Source organism: Paralichthys olivaceus, chromosome 9, assembly GCF_024713975.1.
Source record: "Paralichthys olivaceus isolate ysfri-2021 chromosome 9, ASM2471397v2, whole genome shotgun sequence".
In the NCBI taxonomy this organism is placed as follows: domain Eukaryota; kingdom Metazoa; phylum Chordata; class Actinopteri; order Pleuronectiformes; family Paralichthyidae; genus Paralichthys; species Paralichthys olivaceus.
The window spans coordinates 17556497-17582722 of record NC_091101.1 but is presented as its reverse complement, the minus strand read 5'-3'; the positions used below and the strand labels follow the sequence as shown (position 1 = coordinate 17582722).

Below are 26226 nucleotides of genomic sequence, written 5' to 3'. Positions count from 1 at the left end.
TATTGGCTTGTACAATAATAAAATAAGTCAGCAGTCACAATGTATTAAGCAGTGAACAAAGACAGTTTAAAAAAGAGTGGATAAAAACAAACCAATTATCTTTTGCAGTAAATAAATATTATTTTTTTGTTTTAAAACTTAAATACCTGTACAACTATCTGTTCATGAACCTTATTTTGTTACTGATCTCAGAGAAAATTTCCCTTTAAAATTTTCCTGTAAATTTATATTTTATGTCACATCATAAAGTCACAATCTGCTGTGCTCTAATGGTCATTCAGTTATTAAAATGTGATTGTCCTTTACAAGACTAAATGAAAAAAGCCTGTGGCTCATTCTGTACATACAAATGATCCAGTTAGCCTCTTTAATGGACAGTGCTCATCAGCCTTGGATGCTGTTGCACACTTGGAAACCAGATCAATTCTCACAGTTAATCCATCTTAGTGACTTAATGACGACACTCAGAGGAGAATGGAAAAGTGAATACAGCTGGCAGAAAAGGAGACACACGTGATTCATAAAATCAGGAAATAAAGTGTCTAGATGTCAGAAAGGAGTTAACTTAAAGGTTCAGTGTGTAGAATTTTGTGATATCTGCTGTTAAAATTGCATGTTGCAGCTGAACACCCCTCACCTAGTGGAAACCTTCAGTTGGCATAAAAACTCAAAAGGTGTTTAGTTTGTCTGGTCTGGACTAATGTAAAAAACATGGCGGCCTCCGTAGAGAGGACCCCCTCAATGTAAATATAATGTATTTTAATATAAAGGGCCTTTTCTGGGCTAAAAAAAACTACAATTCATACAATCTCACAGTCATAAAACTTGGCTCAAGACTCTGTTGTTTTCTCTGTCTACATGAGTAGACTAGTTTTCTATGCAGGTGATGCTCAGTTTTACCTTTTTGGTGACCCAGTCTCCATAATCCACTGGTCCTTCAGCAAGTGTTGGAAATCTCAGAGTTTTTTACATCGCAGAAGAGAACTGTTGGAAACCTGCCTCAAAGCAGCACTAATCAATAGTTTGATCATTAACAGATCAGAGAAAGTATAAAGTGGAAGGGCTCACTTGTTGTTCAGAAACCATGAAGATTTATCATTGGAATCTGTTGCACGTAGTGTCGCTTGAGTACTGCCAACTGTACTGCCCCTGTATGTGTGTGTGCGCACATATTTTTTTCTTAAAGATAGTATTTCAAACCCTGTGTGAATGCATGGGGAATGTAATTTTTTTATATGCCGCATTTCTTGTTCGATGCTTTTACTCACACATGTTTATGTCATAACGACGAGGATATATGTTTTGTCAGTCAGCACGAAATACTCTTTATGGGCATCCGCAGGATGTGTAAATATGGAGCTGTTTGCTAACAAGTTTACTTCATCAACTGAAGAAGTGATGATGTGTGGTGCTGAAATTGTTTTCTCAAGAGTCTTGCAGGACTCAGATGTGTCAGATTGATCTGTGACAGTGACTTCACTTCTGAGGGGAAAATACACAGAGACATTTTCCATCCAATAATAAAGTGGAGGATTTAATCTCAGCCTATTGCAGCATTTTTTATTTCTGCTCAGAAATACAGCCGGCAGGATTGTAACTGCTGCCAAGCAAAGAGGCCATAATAACCCAATTTTACTGTCTCTGCACTGTTTACCAGTTAGATGTATAATTGATTTTTTGATTTTTACTGATCACATTTAAGGCTCAGCTAAATCTGCCTTCCTTCAGCTACGCTGGAGGCCACCGATGCAGAAAGAAACTGGCTCTGTCACTCAGCTCTCGACTCTAGAGGTCGTTGAGTTTTTCTCAACGGCAAATCTGTAGCATGTAGTGCCTCAGGAACCTTTCGACTTAATTTTACATAACAGAAGACACTGTACACCTGTAACTTTATGTGCAGAAACATCTGTTATAGAAAAATGAATAGTCTTGACAGATAGAAAACACATTTTGATGGCAGCTATCAATAGCCATACACTTATAACTCCAAACAATAGCAGTCATGAATTTTTAATCAATCCTCTGTGTCTCTCATGTCACATAAAACTAGTCAGAGTGACATGAGGGCTGGTATGTTAGATGTGTGGTATTTTTGCAGTGTATTTTTGCTGCTGTTGCGATATATTCTGAAATTCACCATTCTGCCTCCTTCCCAAAGATTCTATGGTTAGAATCGGATCATTTTGAAGAATGTGAAATGTGTGACAGCTCTAGACATGCAAAGTAAGAATAGTGGTTTCTTCACCGACTTCAACAAGTGCAGTGTGTTGGTTCCTGCCTGTCTCTGTTTATTTGGTCCATTTCACCTTGCAACATATGTTCCTGGCTCTGTCCTGCCCAGATATTCAGTGTCTGTTTAATTTATGAACACAAGACTCAATGGAAATTACTTTTAATGTCACTTGTACTTTTCTATAACATCCCTCTCAGTTTCATGTTTCTGTCCTTTGGAACTGTTTTTTTACAGTTTGTCCTTTCAGTCTTCATATTTTATGTTATTCACTGTTTTTAAATGAATCACCTTCTATGTAACGTACAGAGACAAATGCAAACTGGTGGTTACAGGCTGCAGGTAAAAATTGTCAACCCACTCACACTCGGGCGGTAGTCTTCTTGTGATCAGAATGTTCCTTGAGCATTCCCCGGCTCCTTCAGAAGCAAGACACTGGTGCTGCTGTGTTACCAGCGTGTGAGTGTGTGCATGATTATGTGTAATTGAATGGTTGAACGAGACATACAATGTAAAGCACTTTGAGTGATTGGTGGACTTGAAAAGTGCATATAAATTCATTCACTTTGCACTTAGGAGTACTCTACTCTTAGTGTATTGTTCTATTTTAAGTTTCTATGTATTTTTATTTCACCACCCTTCTGAGGGATATTTTGTGTTTTTTTTGCCACCATTTAATGTCATTTAATCTACCAGCAACATCCAAATTGCTTTACCTGCTGCAACAAGTCTTCAATTAATATAATGTAATGTATGTTATTCTATAATGAACTATTCTGCATATCTTGTTTCTGCACCGTGGTATTAATATTTTTCTTTGTAAGATTGATACTTAAATACTTCTCACCGCTTTTGTCTTCATAATGGAAATCTAACGGAGAAAAGCAGCACATCCTCAGATTTGATGAGCTGGATTCAGCAGCAGCCTTTGTGTTTGTTATTTAACTAAAACGATTAAACATCGGTTCATTTCTATTTCATTCAATTTCTGCAGCAGGTACAGCCCTGCCATGTGAGACAAGTATTAGTTTGCATTTTCCTCCAGGATTGCATTGCATATCAGAAGAGCCCCACATTCTTTTGCATCATTTCTTTCTCATAGAATGTACTTTGAAGTTCTCTCCTAACGCTGTGGTGCTGATGGTGTGTGCTATGATGAATGATTTAGACATCTGTCTGCTAAATGTGGCTCTTGCTGCCAGACTAGGTGGGTGTGAACTCGTACACTAGCATACCGTAGCTGTCGCAGCATCGTGGTAATGAGTTGAGATGGGTCGTAACCAAGAGCTCGACCAAGCGAAACAAAGCCATATGTTTGTCTAAAGGTTTTTGGACTGTTTAGGATGTCATTGTTGTCAGGGCAGCATGTTGTGTGTGTTTGTCTCTCTAGACTCTCGTGCACCATCGAGCACACACGTTGAGTCACATACAGTAAATAAATGGTAGTCTGCGCGGCAGCCGCTCTGCTTAAGGCAATGGCCCGGCCCTTTAATCTTAGCCAACCTCTCCTCAGTTTTTTTTCTCGTTTCTGACTAACCACCCTTGACAGAGGAAGTGCAGAGAGGTAGGCTGCCTGTCGGCTGCAGGGCAAATTTAAACAAACGAGAAGAATAAAAGGAGGAAAGAGAAACAAAAAAAGGAAAACCGACATCTTTGGTACATGAGAATAAGAATGAAATTAGCACAGGCGGACAAAGGGAAAGAATAGAGAGCACGCGAGAGTGGCAAAAGAAGAAGAAAATAGAGAAAAGTGGCTTCTGCACTTTGCTTCTCGAGCAGGTTATGACAGCCGGTGAAAGCTGAAGGAAAATGCTGAGCATTGTATCCAGAGTTTAACAGGTGTAACAAATTCTAGCAGGTAGTCATTTATGGAGGCTGCTGCCTATGCAGTCACTGCTTTTAGTATTATAGAATTATGAGATGTGTCCCAACAGAGAGTGCATCCAGAATGCGTGTGTTTGAAATGTAGAGTGATCGACGGAGGAGGAGATGAAAGAAAGAGGGAAGCCGAGGCTTGGATGCTGTCTACTACACTGGTTATCCCTCTGTGGGTTTTTTCCTTAAAATTCTATCTGAACCGGAGAGAAATTCCCCACTGAAACTTTAAATAAATTTGTTTTTGGAGTGTGTACATTAGTCTTAATAGATCCTGTAAATACAGTTTGTAAATCAAGCATAAAGCAGTGAGAATAAGTGCTTGCATGTTGACGAACAGCCTCAATTTCAATTAATAGAACCATTAGATCACAGAAGAGAGGCCGACGGGTGCGTTCAGGTCCGCTGTGAGCAAAGAGCCAGTTCACTCTGAAAAGCATCTCACATGCTTACTACAACTCTTGACATGCACACTCCATCACATCAAGACTTCTCTCTCTCTGCATTTAAAGATAGACAGCTCGACGGCACACTCAAGGATTACGACGAGAGGATCTGGGCTGATGGGGCCGCTGGCGTAATTGTGACGAATGGCGGCTTTTCGTCAGCGCACCACTCTGTGAAGCAAAGCGCGCGCTTCTCTGCTTAATGTGTGTGTAGCTTCCATTCACTTCCCCAGTTCAGTGTGAGGAAAAACATGCAATTTTCTGTAGCTGCACATCAGAAGATGATTGACTTTAATATGAAGAAGGTTCTGCAAGTAACAGGCAGTTATTTGTCTCTTGGCCTTGAATAATATGAACCGACTCCTCATGTTTTTCCCCGTGCGTGTGGGCGACAGCCTGCCAATAATGCTCCTACATAATAGCCAATGAACTGTCAACACTCAGCGAGTATGAAACACTTTATTAGTTTGCACTCTGTCCTGGAGGTGTAGCTGACAACAGCTGTGGAATAACTTCACAGTATACACATGGCATATGTCCAAGTTCCGCATGGTACACGTAATGTGTGCGCCTCTTTGACAGGCTGGAGGCTCATAGCTCCATGAGGAAACAAGGCACTTGACTGAACTGAACATCCACTACACCTCCCGCCCTAACCCATAATCCCACGACGGCCAAATACTTCCACACGGTAATTCATGTTGGATTAAAAAATTAATTCTTAGTGAAAAACAGAGTTTTTGAACGGTAGGACAGGCAGCTTTCCCAAAGAGACGTTTCTGAAAGTACAGACGACAAAAGACGGCAAAACATGAATTCAGAATGTGTAAAGGGATTACTTACACTGGTGTTCTGTCTTTGTAAACAGTGCAGTAAAATAGACCTGGAGTTTGTTTTATAATAGGTTTAAGATGATGCAAAAATGCTTATTGCACATCATCCAGCCCTACCAGTAACATATTACATTTATGGAAACAGTGTCGTTCATAAACAGCTGTAATCTTGAGTTATGCACATTAAGTTATGTTAAAATGTCTATTAGATGGTTTTAACAGCTCGGGAAATATGTGAGGACAACAAACGCATCTGAAATCATTTTGCCAATTAACTGACGTTCAAACTCTGCATTTAAATCAACTAAAAAAATATCAGGAGACCAGAAACAGTTCAGCGGGGATGGTCGAACATGAGGCTCATGAGTCTGCAGGTTTTCACTCCAACCAAACACCACAGTGACTGATTCCTCTGATTAACATTCTCCGCCAGACAGGATGAACTAACAGTGAAATCAGCGTGTTACCTTGGGTTGGAAAGAAAATCTGACACCACTGCAGATGCGGTGCACAACCTTGATGCAGGGGCCCTTAAAGGGGTCGCAAGATAAATCATGGAGGTTGTGAGACCATGAAAAAAACATCTGTATGTTTCTCGTCTGTTTTGCATTTTAATGTTGTGGAAAAAGTAAATAATATCACATTGTCCAGCCTCTAAAATGTATCGAAATTAAAAAAAATATATAAGATGAACATCACTCAGGGTCACAAAGCCTTTGATTTAAAGGGTCACCCAAGAGGTTTGAAACCATTGAGTTACATTGAAATATTGGAGCACCGTGTAGAGCGACATTTACTGCTTGGATGGCTTTTAAATCATGCCTCCGTGGTCCTGAAAGAAGAAAAAAAATCACCCCTCTGTATTTTTTTTTCTCCTGTGAAAGTTCGCTGTAAAGTGTCAAAGAAAATGTACACTGAAAGGTCACAGACGTTTTTTAACTTTATCTAATGAAGTGCTGATCTTATTAACAGAAACTAATGAGTGAACCACAGAGGAGTTGTTCACACCCCTACACAGAGTCGGAATTTGCAGTGGCATCAGATTTTTTTTAGCATGAAATTTAACTTGTATCTATACACGAACAACTGAAAACAAGTAAAACTTTAACTTCAAGTTGGTGTGTGAAGGACAGAGTTCAGAAACATTGTGGCAGTTGAGTTGAGGCGGTTGTGCCCAGATTAAACAAGAATAAGCACTGCCAGACTCCAGTTTACATTTCTGGAATATTCTTTACACTCGCATAGATGTGTTCACAGTGTTCAATTTAAAAATACACACCCACAAATCACAGCAATGCATTTTGAGTTTTTCTTAGCACAACAAAATGTGCAGAAAGCTGAGCTTGCCAAATGCATTTCCACAGCTCGGCATTAACCCATCACTGTTGTACTGAAATTCAATACAAGTTATCTGTTTGGATGTGATACTGGCTGGTCTGAGTGTTGAGTGTGGGTGTGCATACATGCATTTTTGCATGCGTGCATGTTCAGACAGCTGGAGACTCTCTAGAGTTCGTGTGAGATGAAAGAGGGTCCTAAGGGCGTCTCTGCAGGCTCCAGGCTGACGTGGGAGAGTGTGTGGCTTTGGGAGCGAGACAGTGAGTGATAATGAGAAGGAGGAGCTTTCCCCTGAGCCTCGCCCTCTCCCTGCTCCAAGCTCTGGCTTGGCATGGTCGAGTCTCCTGGTTCCGCTCCAGCCACAGTCCCAGCTCCCGCAGCAGCTCGCTCCTGCTTGTGTCTCTCCCAGGCTGAGCTCAGCTTCACAGCCAGAGCCAGCAGGTTCTTCCCCAGGAACACAGTGGACACACGGGGGTCCCGGTACCACAGCATGCCTGTGCCCCTCAGAGCCAGGGTGAAGATATTGATGGTGACCAAGCTGAGCCAAGGGTACAAAGCCTCCTTACGGGGCCCCCTCTGTCCTGGCAGACCGGTGGCCCCAAGCTCTGTGAGGGCCACACACGGCAGCAGCAGGAGGAGGGCGTAGCAGTAAAAGAAGACCAGACCCTCGGCCCAGATTGGCAGCTGCTGTTCAACAACCCCTCCAGTCCCAGCTGAGACGCCTCCTTGGACTTCCCACAGCCCGGCCTGCAGGTCCAGTACATCCAGCAGGTCCACGACCACCCACAACAGCCGACCCCGCACCTCCTGCTTCCTGCGCTGAGGGGTCATGTGGTCAGCTCCAGTCAGGATTAGGAACAAGGAGGGCAAGCAGATGGACAGCAGCAGTGTCAGGGTCTTCCGGGCCAGCGGGTCGGGCGGCCGGCGTTCCTGTCTGTAGTTATGGCAGACGAAGAAGAGCTTGAGCTGGAGCAGGGACAGGAAGAGGAACCAGAGGGCGTTGGCAAAACCCCGCCTTGGCGACCGCACCTCTGACACTACGCCGGCTGACACAAAGCGCAGCGCGAGCAGGAAGCCCACATCTCCTAGCAACACTGCTGCACACTGCCAGACACTTGGTCCTGGAAGACCGTGAGCGCCCAGCATGCTCTGCTCCAATAGGTAGAGGTCGACCACTGCCATCGTGCTCACCGTGACCAGGGTTGATACGCACACCTGGGGCGTGGGCACCATGCCTGTAAAGAGACACACGCACAGATGCACAGTGAGAAAGCTGTTACATCAACAGAATTCAAACTCCCCTCACATTGCTCCACACGCTGCCATCTGTCCCCTGGTAGACTGACACATTTGCAAGATAAGATGATGTACATGTAAAATAGTTTGCTTGTTGCTGTGGTTGGAGGCGCAGGCTGCAGAGTAAGCACCCTTCGTCCTTGACCAAAGCTTCATCTACCCCTATGCTTAAGCTGAAAATCCTGTCAAATTGTTTTTTTTTCTCTGCAGCCTTTTGAATTAAATAGTCGTCTTTTCTCTGCAAACCTCCCAACATTACTCCTTTTGATGATTCTGAGGCTTTCCCAACCTTTCCCCTGTTACTTTTCTCTGTTCACTGTTGTTGTCTCTGCTTTTTTTTTTATACTCGGCTTATACATTATTAATTAATTGTGTTCAGGCGCAGCAAGGTGCCCTGTCAAAGCCTTTTCTTTCCCTCCATAGTCTGCCCTGTTTATTCTCATACTGTGCTGCAGCCTTTAATCATCTCTCATTTCAGATGAATATTGATAACTTGCTATTTGTATAGAAATGCGTTTGTCTTGTGTCTGTGTACACGCTCTGCTTGAGTGCATGCAGGCAATGCTAATGTGCCCCCCCCTCCATTTCCAATGTTGCGGCTCATATCTCGGCCCTGGACAGTAAAACCTCAGTATTGATTTCAGCATGGAAAACTATCATTGACTTTATGGTGTAATCGAACCAACACCTGTTTGTTGTATTTAACTGAAAATCCCAGCTCGGACCCTGTGGACTTGTCTGTTTATCTGCTCGGCAACACTCAGAGTGTCACCCGCTCAACAGGATCAATGACATTGTAATATAAAATCATTACCGTTTCAGATGTGTCGTAACGGCAACTGTTGAGCGTGATCGAGCGGGAGATTGTGAGCATGATTGCGGCCTCTGAGAGAAGTTCGCCAGTGAAAAATGTGTATTGATGTCTCGCCGATGGAAGACACATCGCTCCCCTCACTGTAAGACTAACAGGAGCCCTGCCATCTCCTCGGTGCTGACTGAATCACTGAAGAGGGCCTAGGGACTCCAGCGGGTAAAAAAAAAGAGGTTTTGAGATTGTGTGTGTGGAGAAGGAGCAGGAACATAAGACAGTGTGTGAAAGATTAATAGGCCTTTTGGCTGTCTACATGCCTGATAAAGTGTTACTGTATGATGGTAATAGTTCATAAATAAGCTCTGAGGGAGAAGGGGGGAGAAAGTGATGAAGAGGAAAAGGCTGAGATGCAGATAGAATGTGACTTCCACCCACTTATAGAAAAGACATGCATCTCATGAGCTAGCTTGGCCTGGATGAACCCGAATCTATTCATCGCCCTGGGTATTGAAATATCCCAGACATTAGAGTTTGTTCTGAAACAGATGAATAAAAGAGATGAAGAAAGGAATGATCTCGACTGATTAATCGGCTCGGAGGCACGGTGGGAGGACAGGCGTGGATCATGCCAGCATTCGTAATATCTGATTGCCTGTGAAGCCCCTTTGTCTCACCACACACTGCAACTTGATTATCGTTGCCTGAAAAACTGAATGAATTTCACCAAGCTGCAGATTTAGAGGGATATTGGAATCAGAATTTTATTGTATTGTTCTGTCTATGGTAACAAACCCACTCTGCTGGGAAGAAGAGAGGGAGGAGGTGGATAAGTTTGCAGCCTCTGTTGCAGCTGGCGTTCTCTCAAAAAGGTCTGGCCTCTTAAGTTTTTCCACCTGCGCCTTGAATTTAGCTCCCGGAAATCTCCCCTGTCGCCCTGTGTTTGTGTTGTGACTCCCCTGTCAGCGCCGTGTAATTTATTCTGTTCTGAGAGAGGGACCTGGGATGACAGCCTGTCCGTCCACTCGGCTCATCAATAATGACCAGATTCATCACTCCCCAGTCTGGGAAGTGACACTGCTGTTGACAAGGTGAGACAACCTATTTCACCGTTAAGCTTGAGTAATGGCATGTTATATCGTCCAGGTGGAGGATTTGCTCTTATTATTTTTTTTTACAGCCTGTATTCAGTTTTGCGATGAAAATCATTTTCCCACAAAAAAATTCCCTCTTTCATGTGTCACTCCTGCACATGCCCCCCCCCCCCCCCCCCCCCCCCCCCCTAAATATAGTGTACCAGCATTCATCCAGAAGAAAAAGCTCTGTGCAGCACTGAGATGGAGCCAAGCCTGGGGGGTTTTCACCACTTGCATTTGTTTTCTATTAATAGTGGGCGATATCCAGACAGAGCTCCATGCAGCAGGAATTAAACCCTCTACACCCACTTCATCTCCATAAACACACCTCACATGAGCTGCACAGCCCATCAAACACAGCATCTCTCTCCGGTGTTCACAGGTGGTAGCACACAAAGAGCACCCAAGGGCATCAGGACAAGGTCTCTGCCATCATGTGCAAACTCATTAATTAATGGAGGTGGAAGCATGCAGTCAGTGTGGATAACCCCTGATAATGCTGCTGGATAAACCCCCTTTAAAGCCTCATGACTGAAACATCTGTTGATTTATCAGGTTGATGTTTTTACAGAGTTATGGCTTTTGTTTGTTTACTTGAAATGTGGTGATCATCAGCTGCCCCAGCATGCAGCGCTGTGCTGCGACGTCCCCTTGACAATTTAACAATCCCTCTCCCTGCAACACCTGTTTCATAACCGCCCCATCAGACCATAACATCAGGTATATGTGAAGGGTCTTATCCGTGCATGCAGCCGGTAGTAAAGTGAAGATTTAGTTACCCAAACCATTCGTCTTGCACTTGGGCTTGATGCTCCTGACTTGATTTACAGCAAGCGTGATGTTTTAAGCGCCGTCCCTGACCAATAAAGTCTCCTCTTTATACTCGCTGATGAGCCGGCGCTCGGTGATAAAAGTCTCGCTCCTACAGTCCGGGTGTTCGTGTGGAGTCAGGCTCCAGGAGGAGGCTCGTCGTGCGGGTGGAAGAGGAGAAAGTCATCGCCCCTGCCTCGGCGAGAAGACACGAGTTTGGAGGAAACAACAAAAACGGCTCAGACTCAGTAAGATTTGCAGATCCGCACAGATCTGGCACGGCGGGTGTCTCGGGATCCGTGCGTAATGCAGAGGCTCGACGTGGATCTGACTCTGGATCTGTCGCCTCCCGCAGTGTCGTGGGGGTGGGGGGGGAGGGGGTTGACACCGTGCAGGGCTGATGCTGATGCCGCTGCTCCTCGCTCGGGCTCCGGCTGTTGCGCGGAAGTCCGTCCAAAGTGGAGCAGGAGCGGCGTCGCGGAATCGTTAAAGCGGCGCCCGCAGACCGGGAAGATGGCACAGGAGGAGCAAGGGGGCAGCGCGGCGCAGCAGCAGCGGGAGGAGGCGGAGGACGAGGAGCACAAACTCACTCATGCTGTCCGAGTTGGCTTGTGGTGTTAATTTGTAAGCAGGCTACGTGCTTCACTCCAGACCTCCCACCCTCCTCTGTTCCTCCTCCTCCTCCTCTCCTCCTCCACCATCAGCTGTGGAAGTTAAGCTGGAAGAAGATGCTATGAATATTTTAGAGCACCCAGCTACAGTATACTCATTGGTTATGGTAATCATGATGATGCCACTCGCAGAAGATTAATGGCATTGTTTGGGAGCGGGGCAGATACCTTATTTACCCCCTCCTGGCCTGCAACAAGAGGGGGGAAGTGGAGCGAGAGATGCTTGGAGCCTGTCGACACATTTAGTGCTCAGAAGGCAGATGTTACAACTTTAATTAGTCCTCCCTCTGTCTACTTACTGTCTTTCTCACACAAGGAGACCATCCCTCTGTGTGAGATTAACTCATTACAGTTGGCTGAATGCACAGAAGCAGTGGGAATTTCCTCAGACAGATCTGCCCTGAAAAACAAATCTTTCTGGAATCCGTTTTAAAAAGAGCCGGCTTCTTGCTTCATCAGAGAATTCAATTTCTGTCACTTTGTCGGCCACAGATGCAGTTTTTTGGGGGGGTGAGGAGATTTCACAGCATCACCTTGTCCTCAAGGTCCTGCTTCTTCAAGTGAATCTGTCGGCATTTCTGCACCTTTTACAGGCTCAAAGTCCTCAACTCCCTCGTTTCTGTGGTTCTCAGTGTGCTGGCTTCATTTTAAAGTAAGAGGTTTAATCAGAGTGGTGAGAAAGGGGATGGAGAGTCATCTTTCTTGTCAGATTCAGCTCTGCGCTCCGCTGGCTTCCAAGAGAAGAAAGATTTTCCATTTTCACCACTTCAGCGTGGTTTTTTTTCTTCTTCTTTAACCCTCTTCTTTCTGCTGCATTTCTTTCACCCATGTCCTCCTGTTTATCCCATTCTATCTTCAATCCTGTTACTATCTCCCTCTTCTTTTTTCTTCATTCTTTTTTTTCTGTTCCCTGTGGGTGTGGTTGAAGGTCACTCTGCACACTGGCTCACTTTCAGAGTCGAGAGCGAGGGGAAGCGATGCAGGGAAAAGGACAGAAGGGGAACAGTGACAATAGCAGAGGAAGGCGAGGGGCAGCCAGGCGGGCAGGCTGTCCACAGTACTGTGCAGTCATCACTTTTTGCTTCAGACGTGATTGGGGAAGTTTGAAGGACCACATGGGTTTACAGTCTGTCCAAGAAAGCTGAAGGCGTCAACAGTGAGCCATGCTCCATATTATTCCTGAGGCTGATCTCCACAAACAAGCAGGACTCAGACGGTTCACCCTCCTTCTCCTGGCTCATCTCAGTGCACGACATGAATTAATTCTTCTGATTACGCATTGAATTACTTAAATATTGTCTGGTGGACCAAAAGAAATTTAAATTAATGCAGCATAACCAGAGACATTGTCTTTTTTTTTTATCGCCTGATGCTTACATTACCCACAATGTGATTCAGCTGCCACAGTTGGGTCTTTGACTTGGGCGTTATTTATGCTATTAGCGGTTAATGTTGCCTCGAGTCAGTCGCCTCGTGCAGAGACGATGAGCAGGCTGCAGAGGTCTTATTTGTAGCTTCACATCCCAGGAGTTTTCTATTTTTTTTTCGTTCTCATTTACAAACATGTACTCTTAAACCAAAGGTATGCCTCGAGTGGCATCACGCACGATAGTTTATCAGATTTTGTGCAGCTCCCTCTGGAGCCACATAAAGCAATTCTTTTCCCCCACATATGCAGTCGTGCTCCCCGACACCTGTAAAGCAGACTTTCATGTGTGAAATCGGTGCAGTTCCCATTTAAATGACACCTTTCTTGTGCAAAATTCACAGTTACATCTCTGAATCCTGCACAAACACAACACAAGCTTTGTTAAACCTGTTGTCGGAGTTTGACTTTATTTCAGCACCTGATTCTCTTTTCTTTCCAGGTCTCTTCACTCATCAGTGAATATTTTTTCCACAGTCTTCTCCAGTGAGGAGCTCCAGCTTCATGCTGTTCAGGCTCCTGTGTTTCTGCTGCCTGCTCCACGTGTGATTAATCATGTGAAGTGCCAAAAAGCACAACACTATCAGGACTATGAAGGGGACGTAATGGAGTTGGAAATGGGATGCTTTGTCGCAGTGCTATCCATTTTGTTCCACTATCGCCTGCTTGGTTGCTTTGCTCTCACCGTGCCCTCAAACAGCCAATTCCTCTCCTTGTGCCCAGGTGCAAAAAGTGAAGACTATGTCTATTTTAAGGAAAGATCCAGTCTGCAAATAACTCAGCTGAGGAGTGTTGGCTTGTTTTGTTGTTTCAAAGACAAGTCCCCTGAATTTGGCGTCAGTTGTGCTGGTTTAAGCACGGCTCCTTGGTTCTTTTTATTCAGGGCTACATTCTGGCTCCAGCACAGTTCACTGGAGAGCAAGGGTAAAAATCGTTTTCCTTGTGCACTTTTAAGACTAATCCACTGATTCTACGGTGGAAAATCAAGTAAAACGCATGTCCAGCATGTACTCAATGTACTTGGTGATGTTTTTCTGTGGCTGTCAGACCTAAACTGACCTGCTATCCAGCCTCTCGCTCCCCTCGGCCCTCTTCTGCCGCCGAGTACTTCAACGTGAAACCTAATCAGCTCTATGACGCTACAATGGGCTGAATGTGATAAAATGTCAACACGCAGATTAAATGAACACGGTAATGAAGGTAATGAATGGAAGTATTTCACACTAAAGAGTTTAATTAACCTCGCGCCCCACCAGCCTCTCTCCGTCGCACACCTTTGTCCCCGTATTGCAGCCCTCCTGCGTGTCGACCATCCAGGGCAATTTATCCACTGGCCTCGTGTGCCAGGGGCAATTAATTCTGACTCCTGCCCCAGGGCCTTATCTTTTGTCTGTGTCCTTTATCTCCATGTTTTCCACACTTTCATAAGCACAGCACTTCTCTTGACCTACTCTCCCTCTCTTTCTCATCTCCTTCCACCCCTCTTCCCCAGCTCGCTCCCCTTATTTATTTACCCCCACCCCATGTTCTCGCTCCGCTGCAGGAACACCTGCGACCACACACGGTGAACACTTCCTCACTGTCAGCAGTCTCTAGCAGCTTAATATGCACCGATATCCTCTCCTCAACTGATGGTCCCGTCAGATTGAAATGAGGCCGAAGTGGTCATACATAAACATCAACGCACACTCACCCATATTCATGAGGACCCCCCGCGGCCTCCTCTGTACTTTGCCCCCGTCGTTCACCTCGGTCAAACAAACCTGCTGTCATCGTTCAGTTATTGACCACGATCACCTGCCACATTCTGACAACTTTAATACACCTCGGTCGTCTCCGTCTTTCCCATCCCTGCCTCTCTTCACTCTCAAGTCACTCTCTCTCTCTTACATACGCACACACCCATCCTGCCACACCAGTGCTACATCTTGTTAAAAAGAGTTAGTGAAGCTGAAAGGCCAATCACATTTGCACAGAGGGAGTGTCAAAAAAGACTGCAGAGAATATGGTGGAAGGGTTGAATCAAATGGACATTTCTCTTGAATTTAATTGCAAATGCCTAATTGCTCCCATAATTATGAGTAATAAGACTCTGCCATGCTAATCTCCCATGGATCGTTTAGCAATAACTCACCACTGTCGCTGCTGGATTTGACGACGAGAAATATCTTCGTAGATTAGCATTTAATCCCAATGCCCAGGACCGACGAAGTCTTTAAAGATGTGCGGCTGAATCTCCTCGTCCACGGCCAACGTCGAAGGCCCTGCTTCGGTGATGGGCTGCAGCCATTTTATACTGGAGAGCGCCCGGCTCTAATCAGTCATGGTGGGAGACAGAGGATTTATCCAGCAGCTCGGACTCGAGGATGATTAGATGCTCAGATGCAGTGTGAGCGGGGTTAGCGATTTGGCCGAGCCATGATTGTTACTGTTCTAGTTCTCTCTCTCTCTCTCTGATAAATGTCATGGGAGGTTGGAGGAGTGAACCTCGAACATTGCTTTCATGGCATGCCAGCTTCTCTGCCACATTTACAGACTGTGATTGCAATTTCCAACATGGCCCATCGCCGCAATTACTTGTAGTTAAACCATCAAATAGCCAGAGGCCAAAATAAAACTTGCTCATGCTGTCATCTACAGAGGAAGAGATGCCTGGACTCTTGTGGAAAAGCTTAATTAAAATATGATTACCTGTCTCTGGCGAACACTTAATTGTTTGCAGAGCTCCTGGCGAAGAATCTGCTACTGCCCCCAAGTGGGTCGTGTCTCTGGTCTTTTCTCTGTTATCAGTCTTTAGTCTTCCATCATGTTTTCTCAAACCCTTTTAGCATTAAAGCAGTGTCGTGTAAGGAAAGGCCCTGTGAAGTCTGTATAATGTCTCGCTTTTTGTCCTAAAGCACATTTTAGAAGCATCAGGCATTATCTCTGGCTGGTCAGCAAGGCCCTTTCACATTGTGTGGCATGAAAGGGGCCGTCTGAGCCGGTGGGAGAAATCATTATCCACCATTGGCTGAAGAGGAGGAAAGGAATGGGAGCCGAATGTGTGAGGCAGAGCCTGAGGCTATGCTTTGACTCATACCCAACATCATAGCCTTTACATTAATCCAAATTTAATTAGACTTTCCTTCAGTGCTCCCTCCCTGCTTGTTTACCATTGCTATGTTGTTTTATGGGATGTGGAGGGAGGGAAAGGTACGGGTAGAGGGTAGTGCGGTTGGCATAGGATTACTATTAATAAGCACCGGAGGGGAGGGAAGGTAGAGCCTAGCAGGGGCTCCGGGGATGTAACTGCATTTCATTTCATTAGTGCGGCATTGTAATTCAAATAGCACCCATCAGCTCTGAAACAATAACCTGCCTCGACGCATGTGGTGTGTAGAAATTTCAATCAGTTTATTATTTTGTTCGCGAGACGCTCGGAAATTCCAGCGAGCATTGAGCCACGTTTTAGACACTAATGAAGTGATGGGGTTGTGCAGATTGAGCGACTGATTAGCATTCATCAGGTGCTTTTGAAGCCTTTAGTGGAGATGATGTTCAGAGAACTTTCTGCTCCGTTAAGTTCAAATAAATGTCTTCCCCGCGCCGTCGTTGGAGAAGGTCTCAGGATGACTGACTTTTCATCAGATCCATTATTAGAATCTGAGGGCTCAGCTCGGCACTGGTGTAGAGCTATGGAAGCTCACGAGTCCATTAAACTGTGTATAAAAATTCTATTTTTTCTTCCCCTCATTTCTGAAATGAACATTTCAATCAGTGCGCTGCCTTTGGGAATGATGACGGGTGAAGGTCAGTTTAAATTTCAACAGTAGTAATTAGATTCTGTATTAGTTTTTTGCCACTGAATTCAGCTGCAAAGAGGAATGGTGCAAAGGAGCAGCGTTGGCCGAGTGTTGACTTAATATCACCCATCCATTTTGCTCTCGCTCTGGTTGGCCTCGCAGGAGCTGGAAAATGGGAGCCTCATTCATCACTGGGTTTCTCTGGCTCTGGGCACCAACATGCATTCAGTCATAGCGCGAGTGACACACACGCACACAAGAACTAACACTGGAACAACAAAGCACTGCACACACACACACAGATGCAACTCGGTGTGAACAAAACATGTTGTGCAAAAATGACTTTTTCACACACTCTGTTTTATATAAGTTATATTGTATATACCATCACATTTCTGCTCCCTGAGCCAGTCATGTGTGGATAGTTAGACGTCTCTGAAGCGCTGACTGACTGACAGCAGCTCAGGCATCTGTATTCCAGCAGTGTGACATAAGGGACGTTTGACTGAATGTTTGTGAGCTCAGACTCTTAATATATTTTAAAGCAGCTCTCACTGTTTCCATGTTTATTTGCCTATATCCTCACATTTCCTCCGCCCTCCTTTCCAGAGAGGAATCCCCATTGGACAGTTCTGCAAGGACTTCAATGAGAAAACCAAGGAGCTGAAGGAGGGCATCCCTCTCCCCATCAAGATCCATGTGAAGGTGCGTCTGTGCGGCTCGGCTCGGTGTGAGTCTCACTAACCCATCCCTGACCCTTTTCACTTAGCACCCCTCCCTCCCACGACTGTGGTTAATTCCAATGGCTGCATAACATTACCAGAACACTTCCATTATTCATACTCTACCACAGAAGTAAGCCTTTTCCATTTGCATTCATTAATGAAGCAATACCCAGAGGAACTTGGAGTCAAGAAGCATTAAGTGCATGCAAGAGATGTGAATTACTCAGAAAAGAGGTGTTGTTAGCTTGTAGTTTGTTTGTTTTTTTCCACAAAAGCTCACATCGTTTTGACTCGACACACTCGTCTCATCTCTTTATGTCAGAAGTGTATTACATGTGTGTAGTGATGAGGTTTTTGATGTGTGTGGGGGGGGGCGACCCTAATCCTTTAAAAGGCTTGAATTTATTTTTGACATAAAATATCCTGTAATAGTTGCTACTGCCTATCAATGCCATCTGCTGGGGCCTTTAAGGGCTGCACCTATTCTGTTCACCGGTGCTGTGTATTCTCTGTATTTAAAGTTCAAGTGTTTCTCTTTCACCTCAGGCTCGTCTGTAGCCTTGAGCACATCTCACAACACCTTTCATAGTATTTAAAGGAACAGTTTAACTTTTTCTGAAAATCTCCTTTTTCACTTTTTTTGCACTGAGTTCAAGATCAAAACCACTCTCATATACTTGTTAAGGATCCAGAGCAGGGAGGCAATAAATATTAGAAATAATACTAGAAACATGGGAAACAACTCGTCTGGTACTGTCCACATTTTACAAATCAGCCTTCTACCACCTCACCAATTAACATTATGTTCCTCATCAATGTAATCGACACACTAATAGACATGTAGCAAGAGTAAAAAGCCAGTGGCTCTATCAGGCCTCCCGCATCCCCTGCATACGTCCCGCCTTCCCTAAGATAAAAAGTACAAAATCAAATGCACAAAAGTTTTTTTATCTGACAGTGGAGCTGGAGGAAAAGTCGGACATCAACAAAGTTATTACAGTTCATCTCAAGGGAAACAGGAATATGTGTTTTGAAAATCATGGCACTGAGCTTAAAGCCTCTCATCAGTACAGTAAGTCTTGAAAGCAGATAAGCATATTTCTCAAAATGCTGAACTAGTCTTTAAATGTTTTGGGGAGCTGGGGCTTTCACTCTCTTTCTGTCGTTGTCTGTCTACTTTTTTGCCTGGGAAGAAAAAGTCTGGTGCAATATATGTTGTTTGTTTCATCTTGTAAAAAAAAAAAGGGGAAGAAACAACAGCAGTCCACTGGACCTTTAGCTTTTTCCATAGATAGAGGAAAATTGTGTTGCCTCTGTCGAAAGGTCAGTGCGGTTAGATAACACAACTCTGATGACAAATCACCTGCTCTGTGGTATCTTCTCTGCTCAGCTACTGTTTATTGTTCGCGGTTTGTTGTTTTTGTTGTATTTATGTGACAGATAACGAATGATCCACTGTAAACTTTCCTCCGATGATTCATCGATGGGATCTATTTGTCAGATTTAAGTTTTTTTTAAATAGAGGAAGTCCAGTGAGGGAATGACTGTAAAGAAAAGGGTCAGAATAACTCAGTGAGGCTGAAGAGATTATTTTTATTTTGGTCCTGAGGGGAGGATGAAAATGGCGAACGAATCAGACAGGAGAACAGATGCACAGCAGCTGAACCCACAGGGGGTCGACAAAATAACCTAAACACGGCATGCAAATGGCCGAGGTTACTTCAAAGTTAAAGTGATTTTTTATGTCTTCACATTATTTTGTCGATCATCTTTTATATGACCTTTATTTTATATGTGTAATGTGACTGTAGCCATTTTAGGTGACAAACCCACAGAGATTTCTCAAGCGGCTCTTCGGCTCTTTGAGTTTTAGCTTCTTTCAGCTCAATGTTTTGAGTTTAAACCTCAGATGTTCGATGCTCGTTCTAGTATTGTTTCTAATTCAGGAGTAAAAACCGCTGGCAGCCTGACCAGTACCAAACACTACACAGTAAAAACATAGGGGAGCATTTATCTGCTTATTTCATTCCGGAGTTGGTGAAGTGAAAATACCAATATGGCTTTAAATGAATTGTAATTTCTCTCTGTATCTCCTGGATGTTTAAATAAGCAGCTGTTTGCAGAGAAGCCTATTTATTAGATTAAAACTGTATATAGGTAAACCTAGTATTTCTCCACCAGAGTTATATTCCTGGTAGCATGGTGACGGCTTCAAACAGCCGTGCTCAAACATAATGAAGTTTACCACATACGACAGGCCTGTCAGTCTGTGGATTTCTCTGCATGATGAAGCAGTGTGCAAGAGGCTGCAGCAGAATAATATTTCACATTGACAGAGTTTGGGGGGTTGTGTCTTTTTTTTTTTTTGCTTTCTATGATAAAAAGTGCAGTGAAAAGTCTGTGAAAATCATTTAACAGTGTTTTGATTTGTTCCAATGTAGGCTGCAATCATTAGCATGTGTGGCCAACTAGCCGACCAGCTGAGTCAGCTTCACTTCCACAGCCGAGGAGAATTTAATTTCATAATAATTTCACTCTGCTTCAAAGCATAACCAACCTGAGCAGTGAAACACACTGTTAGTCACATCGCCCTTTTCCTTAGAGGGCTAAAATGATTGCTGAAGGAACGCCCTGATTGATTAATGACTACAACACATCACTGAAACACCCGCAGGTTGATTGTGACGACCTGTGTTGCATGATGAGCCCTCCTCCTCTGCCACACCACTGAACACACACTGAGACGATGAAATGAAAAAAACCTTAAAAGTAAATGTGAAATTTACTTATATTTCTTAAAAAAAGATTCCTTATCATGCATGGAATTCCATTCATTAGTTCTCCAGTGCAAAAGAACAAGCTGTTTTTTTATTCAAGGAGAGAAAACTGCAGCTTTGAGCTTGAGATCATGAAGTCAAGTGCATATTTTACAAGACTCCCATTTCAAAACTAGTCTTTGGAAACACTAGAAAGACACTGCACTTTTTAAAGTAAAGAAACTGATGAAATCATGTTTCGCCAATTTGTTATTTATTATTTGTTTGTTTTCCTATGTCTGAAATTTGTGTGTGCAGATAGTTTGTTAGAGCAACAGTCAGTCAAAATAGGAAAAAATCTAATCTAATAGACTGGTATCTAAGGGGAAGGATGCATTTCTTAAGAAAGGAGTTGCACTGACCTCAGTTTTTAAAATCCTGGCCACAGTGAGATTATTATGCCTTGAAAACCTCAAATGCTCACTTGCCCTCCTGTTCTCTCCGTCTCCTCAGCCTGACAGAACGTATGACCTGAAGATCGGCCAACCCACGGTGTCTTACTTCCTCAAGCAGGCAGCAGGCATCGCAAAAGGGGCCGGCAAGACAGGTGAGATGTGCTTCTGCACTTATGTTTCTGCTCTCGCTCAGATTTTCACCTGCCGAGCCCATCCTGAAACGGACACACGTCTCTCCATGGGCTCAGTTCTGAGCTCGGATGTGATTGATGTTATATTCATGACGTGCGGGGGAACTGCTGCAGAGGAAGGAGGTGGCAAAGGTGCTGTGTTCAGAAAAGAGAATTATGGATTTCCAACTTTTATTCTCTCAGCTATGTCCAGACTCATTTCAGCTGTTGACTCCTGACATCACCCCCCCCACACACACATACACACACACATTCCTCCACTTTGTCCTTTTTTGTATTAAACATGTCATTGTACATTTATAGAATTTTTGAATCTTTATTTATTCACACCTTGCTGTCTCTTTGTGTGTGTGTGTGTGTGTGTGTGTGTGTGTGTGTGTGTGTGTGTGTGTGTGTAGGTCATGAAACAGCAGGGATGGTGTCAGTAAGGGCGGTGTATGAGATCGCCCAGGTTAAAGCCGAGGATGAGTGCTTCAAAATCAGGAACTCCTCCCTCGAGAATGTCGTCAAAAGCATCATTGGCTCAGCTCGATCACTCGGCATCAAGATTGTCAAAGAGTAAGTCCTGATTCTGTTTGGTTCGCTCATGAGTTCAGAAAACAGGTCCTGTCCTCAGCTTGTTAGTTGGTCGGAGTCGATCATCTTTGTATAAAGTTCTTTAAATGAGCGTGGACACACTATGTCACATTCCTGAAGAGTCACATGTTTTCAAAATTCAGACCTGCAAAGAAACAGGTTTTTGATCCCTGTCATTTCTATAAAGGCTGCTATTCATAATAATGGCCACAAGAGGTCAGATAAGATGACAGAGTTTCAATTAAGAAATATTTAAGTCCTATGAAAGGAGGTGACTGTCGGAAGGGGGCTTTAATAGAATAATATTCAGTATATATATGCACTTCTATTGATTCATGTTGAAATAATGGACAGATAGCCTCCCTTACTGACTAGGATTGGGTTAGTGAGGGTTGTGATTGGCACAGAGAGAAGACCAGTAAAAACTTTAGGGGGTTATACACCTTCCACTGGCCCATGGTGAGATTTCTCCCAGTGTTTTCAATATGAGATTGACGCTGCACAAAGCTTGAGATTGAGCTCAGTTGAAAAAGAATAGAATATCATTATGTGGTGTTCAGTGTTGATGCTGAGAGAAGCCAGGACAAATACATCACATGTTCCATGTTAGTATGAAGCTACTCTCTTTATTCTACCTGTTAAAACAACATAGACATAGTAGTGACGTTTCCTAAGACAAGATACTGACAGTATGTTGACAGTGTGATGGAACAAGTGCTGCATTTAGAAGCTCTTTGAAATGTGGGTAAACCTGAAACAGCACCATATCAACACAGACCATTTGTAGTTTATTAGAACTCTAAGGATTAGTGGCTGATCAGCTGATCGATCAGTTGATCAATGTAAAATTTATGTGCAATTATTTTAATAATCAATTCATAATTCTAGTCATTTATTCAACATGAATTCCACATCACTTTAATCATGATATCTTTAGGTTTGGGATCATTGATTATACAAAATGAGGCTTTTGTACTATAATAAAGACAAAACTATAAATTGAGAAAACAATGTGATTGATCACTAATGTAAATAATTAATTTGTAGAACCTGTATATAATATACGTGCTGTACAGAGTCAGTATGTAATATGGAGCCGGACACTGTGATGCTTTAGATTGTACAGGTGTGACATGGAGTCCTCGCTCACCAGTGTCTGGACATCCTCCTGAGTTTGCTCTGACACCACGTTTTTATTATTTATGACTTTCCACAGCTTTGTATTCATATGGCCGTGACCTCTTTTAGTTCAGCGTTCAAGAATCACACGGAGGCTTCACTTTCGGCTTCAGCTAATGATTTTCTACTTTACCCACAATCCCTTTCTCCCCCTCGCGTAAACCATAATGTGTCTTGTGGCTGCACTGCATTATGATTTATTGAGAGAACTGTCAGTGGAGAAACTTGTATCTCTGCTTTTTTTTGTACGATGGATTTCTCCCTGGATGGTAGTTCGACACACTGCTGCCGTGGTGACTCCAGAAAGCGTTCCTCTTTGACTCCAGGGGATTTATTTTATTCAGGCTTTCTGTCCGTGCCACTCTTAAGAAAGCAATATGTCAGGAGGAGTAGTGAGTATTTCTTAAAAAGAGACGTTCATGTGGACTTAAGTGATTAGATTAAGGTCAAACGTCAAGGTCGCTGTTACTGCACAAAACATGTTTTTGGCCACAACTCAAGAATCCATGCAGTACGGTAATTATGATGAAACACACTTAACACTCTGCCACTACATATATCATGTGTCTGGATAGACATGGATGTAAAGTGCAACTTGACCAGTTGGCCGAGGCAAGCAACTGCAGAGTCCTGTTCAGACCTGGTATAAACATCCGCCCTGAGAGATCCAAGTGGACAGCAGGCTTGCGTTTCTTCCTGCAACGAAGAAAGATGTGACCAATTTAAGAAAAGTCATCGTGAGGCTGTCGGTGATGATTTTATGCATAAATATACGTGAAATTGGAGCTAGTCAGAGGACGTCAGCTGAGTGGGCCGTCCTTCATGTGGGGCCCAGGACGTATTTGCGTTGTGTGGCCACATGCCTCCCAGGGGCCACCTCCCAATGTGGTACAGGTGATCAGATGTAAGGACACTTTGACTCAGGATGGATGTTAATGCCACGTTTTTCCCTTCTTAACACTTAAATCACCGAAGCCTAAAATGACATAGGAATGGCACTGTTAACGTTTTGTCTTTCAGCCTTTTAACAGTGTTGCTGTTTTATTGATGGTTTGAATCCTGTAGTAAATGAAAGTAACTATGTTTCTGTGTTACTCCCCCTCCTCCCCCCTCCCCAGTCTCTCAGCTGATGAGTACAAAGTCTTCTTGGAGCAGAGGGAGGAGAAGTTGAAAGCTGATGCAGCCGCAGCCGCAGCTGCAGCCGAAGCCCTGATGAGTAAAAAGAAATGAAGAGCTGCAACATCCAATTCTGACCCCCAGTACCCATTCCTGTTTTTATTAACTTTATATATATATACCGCAATGTTAGTATCATGTGTGTCAGATCTGAATAAAGAGTCATCTGTTATTCCATTTTATTTTCTTCTGGGTCCTTATTCACAGCTGATATTTCTTTGCAGGAAATAGTTTTTGTTTTAATATTTCAGATTGAAAGTTACAGTTAAAGTACATCACAGACGTTTTGACAAAAACACCCACTCACATTTTTGGAAATATTCGTGCCCCTGAGCGTTTCACTTCCTGCGCGCTGAGCTAATGAAAGTGTAATTGCGCTGTTCTGTAATTGTACATTCAGTCTCTTTGATGTTGTTATCTATTATTAACAGGGCTGGAAGAGATTTGGCTTTTTATCAGGTGGTGCAGATGGTCTGCACATTTCACACACGTCTTATTGATACAGGACCTGAAGGGTCCGTCACATGAATTATTGCAGAAATCACAATAACAGGGACTATAGCAGTTTTCTTGTTTCTTGACTTTAACTGGAATTATAACAGAATGACAGGATCGAATTTGTTGAAGAACTCCCACAATATTTTCATCTTATCATTCCACAAATTTCTATTGTCCTACTTCTGTGATAATTCCACACAAGTCTCATGCATGCAATGTTGAAATAATTCATCATTGAGTCATTTAGCAGGATAGTAATTGGTAACAGCTTGTAAATTCAGAGCTTTGGATTATAGGTCTGACAAAACAAGCAATTTCAAAATTTCACATTGGACTCTGGGAACTTTTATTGGGTCATTTTTACACCTGTGACATTTATGAGTGTACTTGTAAGTTTCAGCTCCAAATGTAACACAAGTTCACTGTCTGGAACATCGGTTAGACCATTTTATATGTGAATTATTCCGCATTCACCACATCTCAATACATACGACAACAGGTATAATTCTTATTAAATGAGGTCGGTATTCTCCAAATCTGTATTCAAACTATAGTCACATAGTCCTATATACAGTTTATTATATATATATATAGTGTGTGTGTGTGTACTTCTTACAGTATGAACAGTGCACCAGGTGACACCATGAAGACCAAAGAATTAATGAGGCATTTCTGAGGTCCTGGTTAAGGTTAGACAAGGTTTTGGTGAAGTTGATTAAGTAATAAGGAGGTGTGTGTGTGTGTGTGTGTGTGTGTGTGTGTGTGTGTGTGTGTGTGTGTGTGTGTGTGTGTGTGTGTGTACTTTTACTCATTTCTATGTCAGGCCTGTTTTAGGGTTAGCACTATGCCAATGAGTGTCCTCACTAAGATAGCCCTAACCCTAACAAAGCTGTGTGCACAAGGAAAAGATTGTAAAGCACTTTCAATATAAATGCCTGATAAATGCAGCCACTTGTTTGTCCACCTTTGTTGCTGTCCCTCCACTGCAGCTCCACACAGAGACTCACAAACAGGGAGTGAGTGTTTTCATGTAGGAGCGCCAACTTGTGCAGCCAACACTATATAAAGGAACCTGTGAGTATTGTTTAAATCAGGTATTAAAAAAAGCAAACCTTTAATATCCTTATCTGTATCCCTCAGTCATACATGAACTCTACCTTTATCTCTCAATCGTGTCCTGTGGTTTTATAACACCTGTAATAGTAAATGGTCAAGTAAGCACAATTATAAAACTGTCCTCTTCATAAACCTTTTCAACGTGGCTTCTTTGACAAAATGCTCCTCTCCTGTGCAGTACTTGTGTTTGCCAGAGGATAGCAGTAGTCAGCCGCGCAGCATCTCCTCCGCTGCTCTTCTTCACTCCATCACAGATACTGCAGCAGCTACTGATGGAACAAAATGTTCGCTTACAGAGAAAAAATATCATGTTATGGGCTTTTTCTCTTAATATAAATTAATGTCAGTACCGTGAATTACCAAAGATGGTGAGATCTGGCAGAAAAGATATATATACACCTCCATCTATAAAACCCATCTTATTTCCCCCCATCCTCTGTCATGATTTACTGTAACGTGTAACCTATGTGTTTTATTTGTTGTGTGTGGGTTGAATCATGTTCACCTTTTCATCCTGAGGTGACAGAGTATCCGTTTGGCCCACATCCCTCTTTACTGTACCTCTAATTTTAGCCTCCCCTCACTCTTTCTTTGTCTCCCCTCTCTCCAGCCCTCCCCGCACTGATCCTTCTGAATGGAGGCTGAGAATAGATGGGAGGCTGCTTCAGTCACAGGAGCAGGAATGCCTATATATGGAGTCTTACGCCACGCAGAGCGCGGATGGAGTTGCAGGTACATCCAGCCAATGTGGGCTACTGCAGTTTGTAGAGAGGGGTGGTGGGGGGGGTCATATGCCTACTATTGTGTGTGTGTGTGTGTGTGTGTGTGTGTGTGTGTGTCGTAAGTAGGAGGCCATCTGTGTGTGTGCTGTGTGCATGTCCTCGCACGCAAAAACCCTCGATG

General features: G+C 43.5%; 2 protein-coding genes across 4 annotated transcripts in view; one reads left to right on the top strand and one right to left on the bottom strand.

The window, feature by feature from the left end:
- The window catches only part of mrpl11 (mitochondrial ribosomal protein L11), a 37461-nt gene extending 13575 nt beyond the window's left edge, over positions 1–23886 (top strand). Inside the window, exons 3-6 of the mRNA XM_020084828.2 lie at positions 17261–17356; positions 20646–20739; positions 21177–21336; positions 23652–23886. Of these exons, the coding sequence (XP_019940387.1) occupies positions 17261–17356; positions 20646–20739; positions 21177–21336; positions 23652–23763 (462 nt within the window). The 3' untranslated portion in view covers positions 23764–23886. The remainder of the gene's footprint in view (positions 1–17260; positions 17357–20645; positions 20740–21176; positions 21337–23651) is intronic.
- On the bottom strand, positions 4992–15640 carry tmem265 (transmembrane protein 265). 3 transcript variants are annotated; one of them, XM_069531772.1, is made up of 2 exons: positions 15004–15640; positions 4992–7957 (listed from the first exon to the last, which is right to left on the bottom strand). In XM_069531772.1, the coding sequence occupies exon 2, from the start codon at positions 7953–7955 to the stop codon at positions 6891–6893; it is 1065 nt and encodes a 354-aa protein (XP_069387873.1). In that variant the 5' UTR covers positions 7956–7957; positions 15004–15640; the 3' UTR covers positions 4992–6890. The 3 variants fall into 3 exon arrangements, with proteins under 3 accessions (XP_069387873.1, XP_019940272.1, XP_069387872.1); XM_020084713.2 differs by lacking the exon at positions 15004–15640 and adding an exon at positions 10742–14948; XM_069531771.1 differs by lacking the exon at positions 15004–15640 and adding an exon at positions 8833–10087.
- Positions 23887–26226: the final 2340 nt, after the last annotated feature.

What these genes read in the sequence shown, in the direction of transcription:
- tmem265 (XM_069531772.1), bottom strand. Translation starts at nt 7,955, where the DNA reads ATGGTGCCCACGCCCCAGGTGTGCGTATCAACCCTGGTCACGGTGAGC.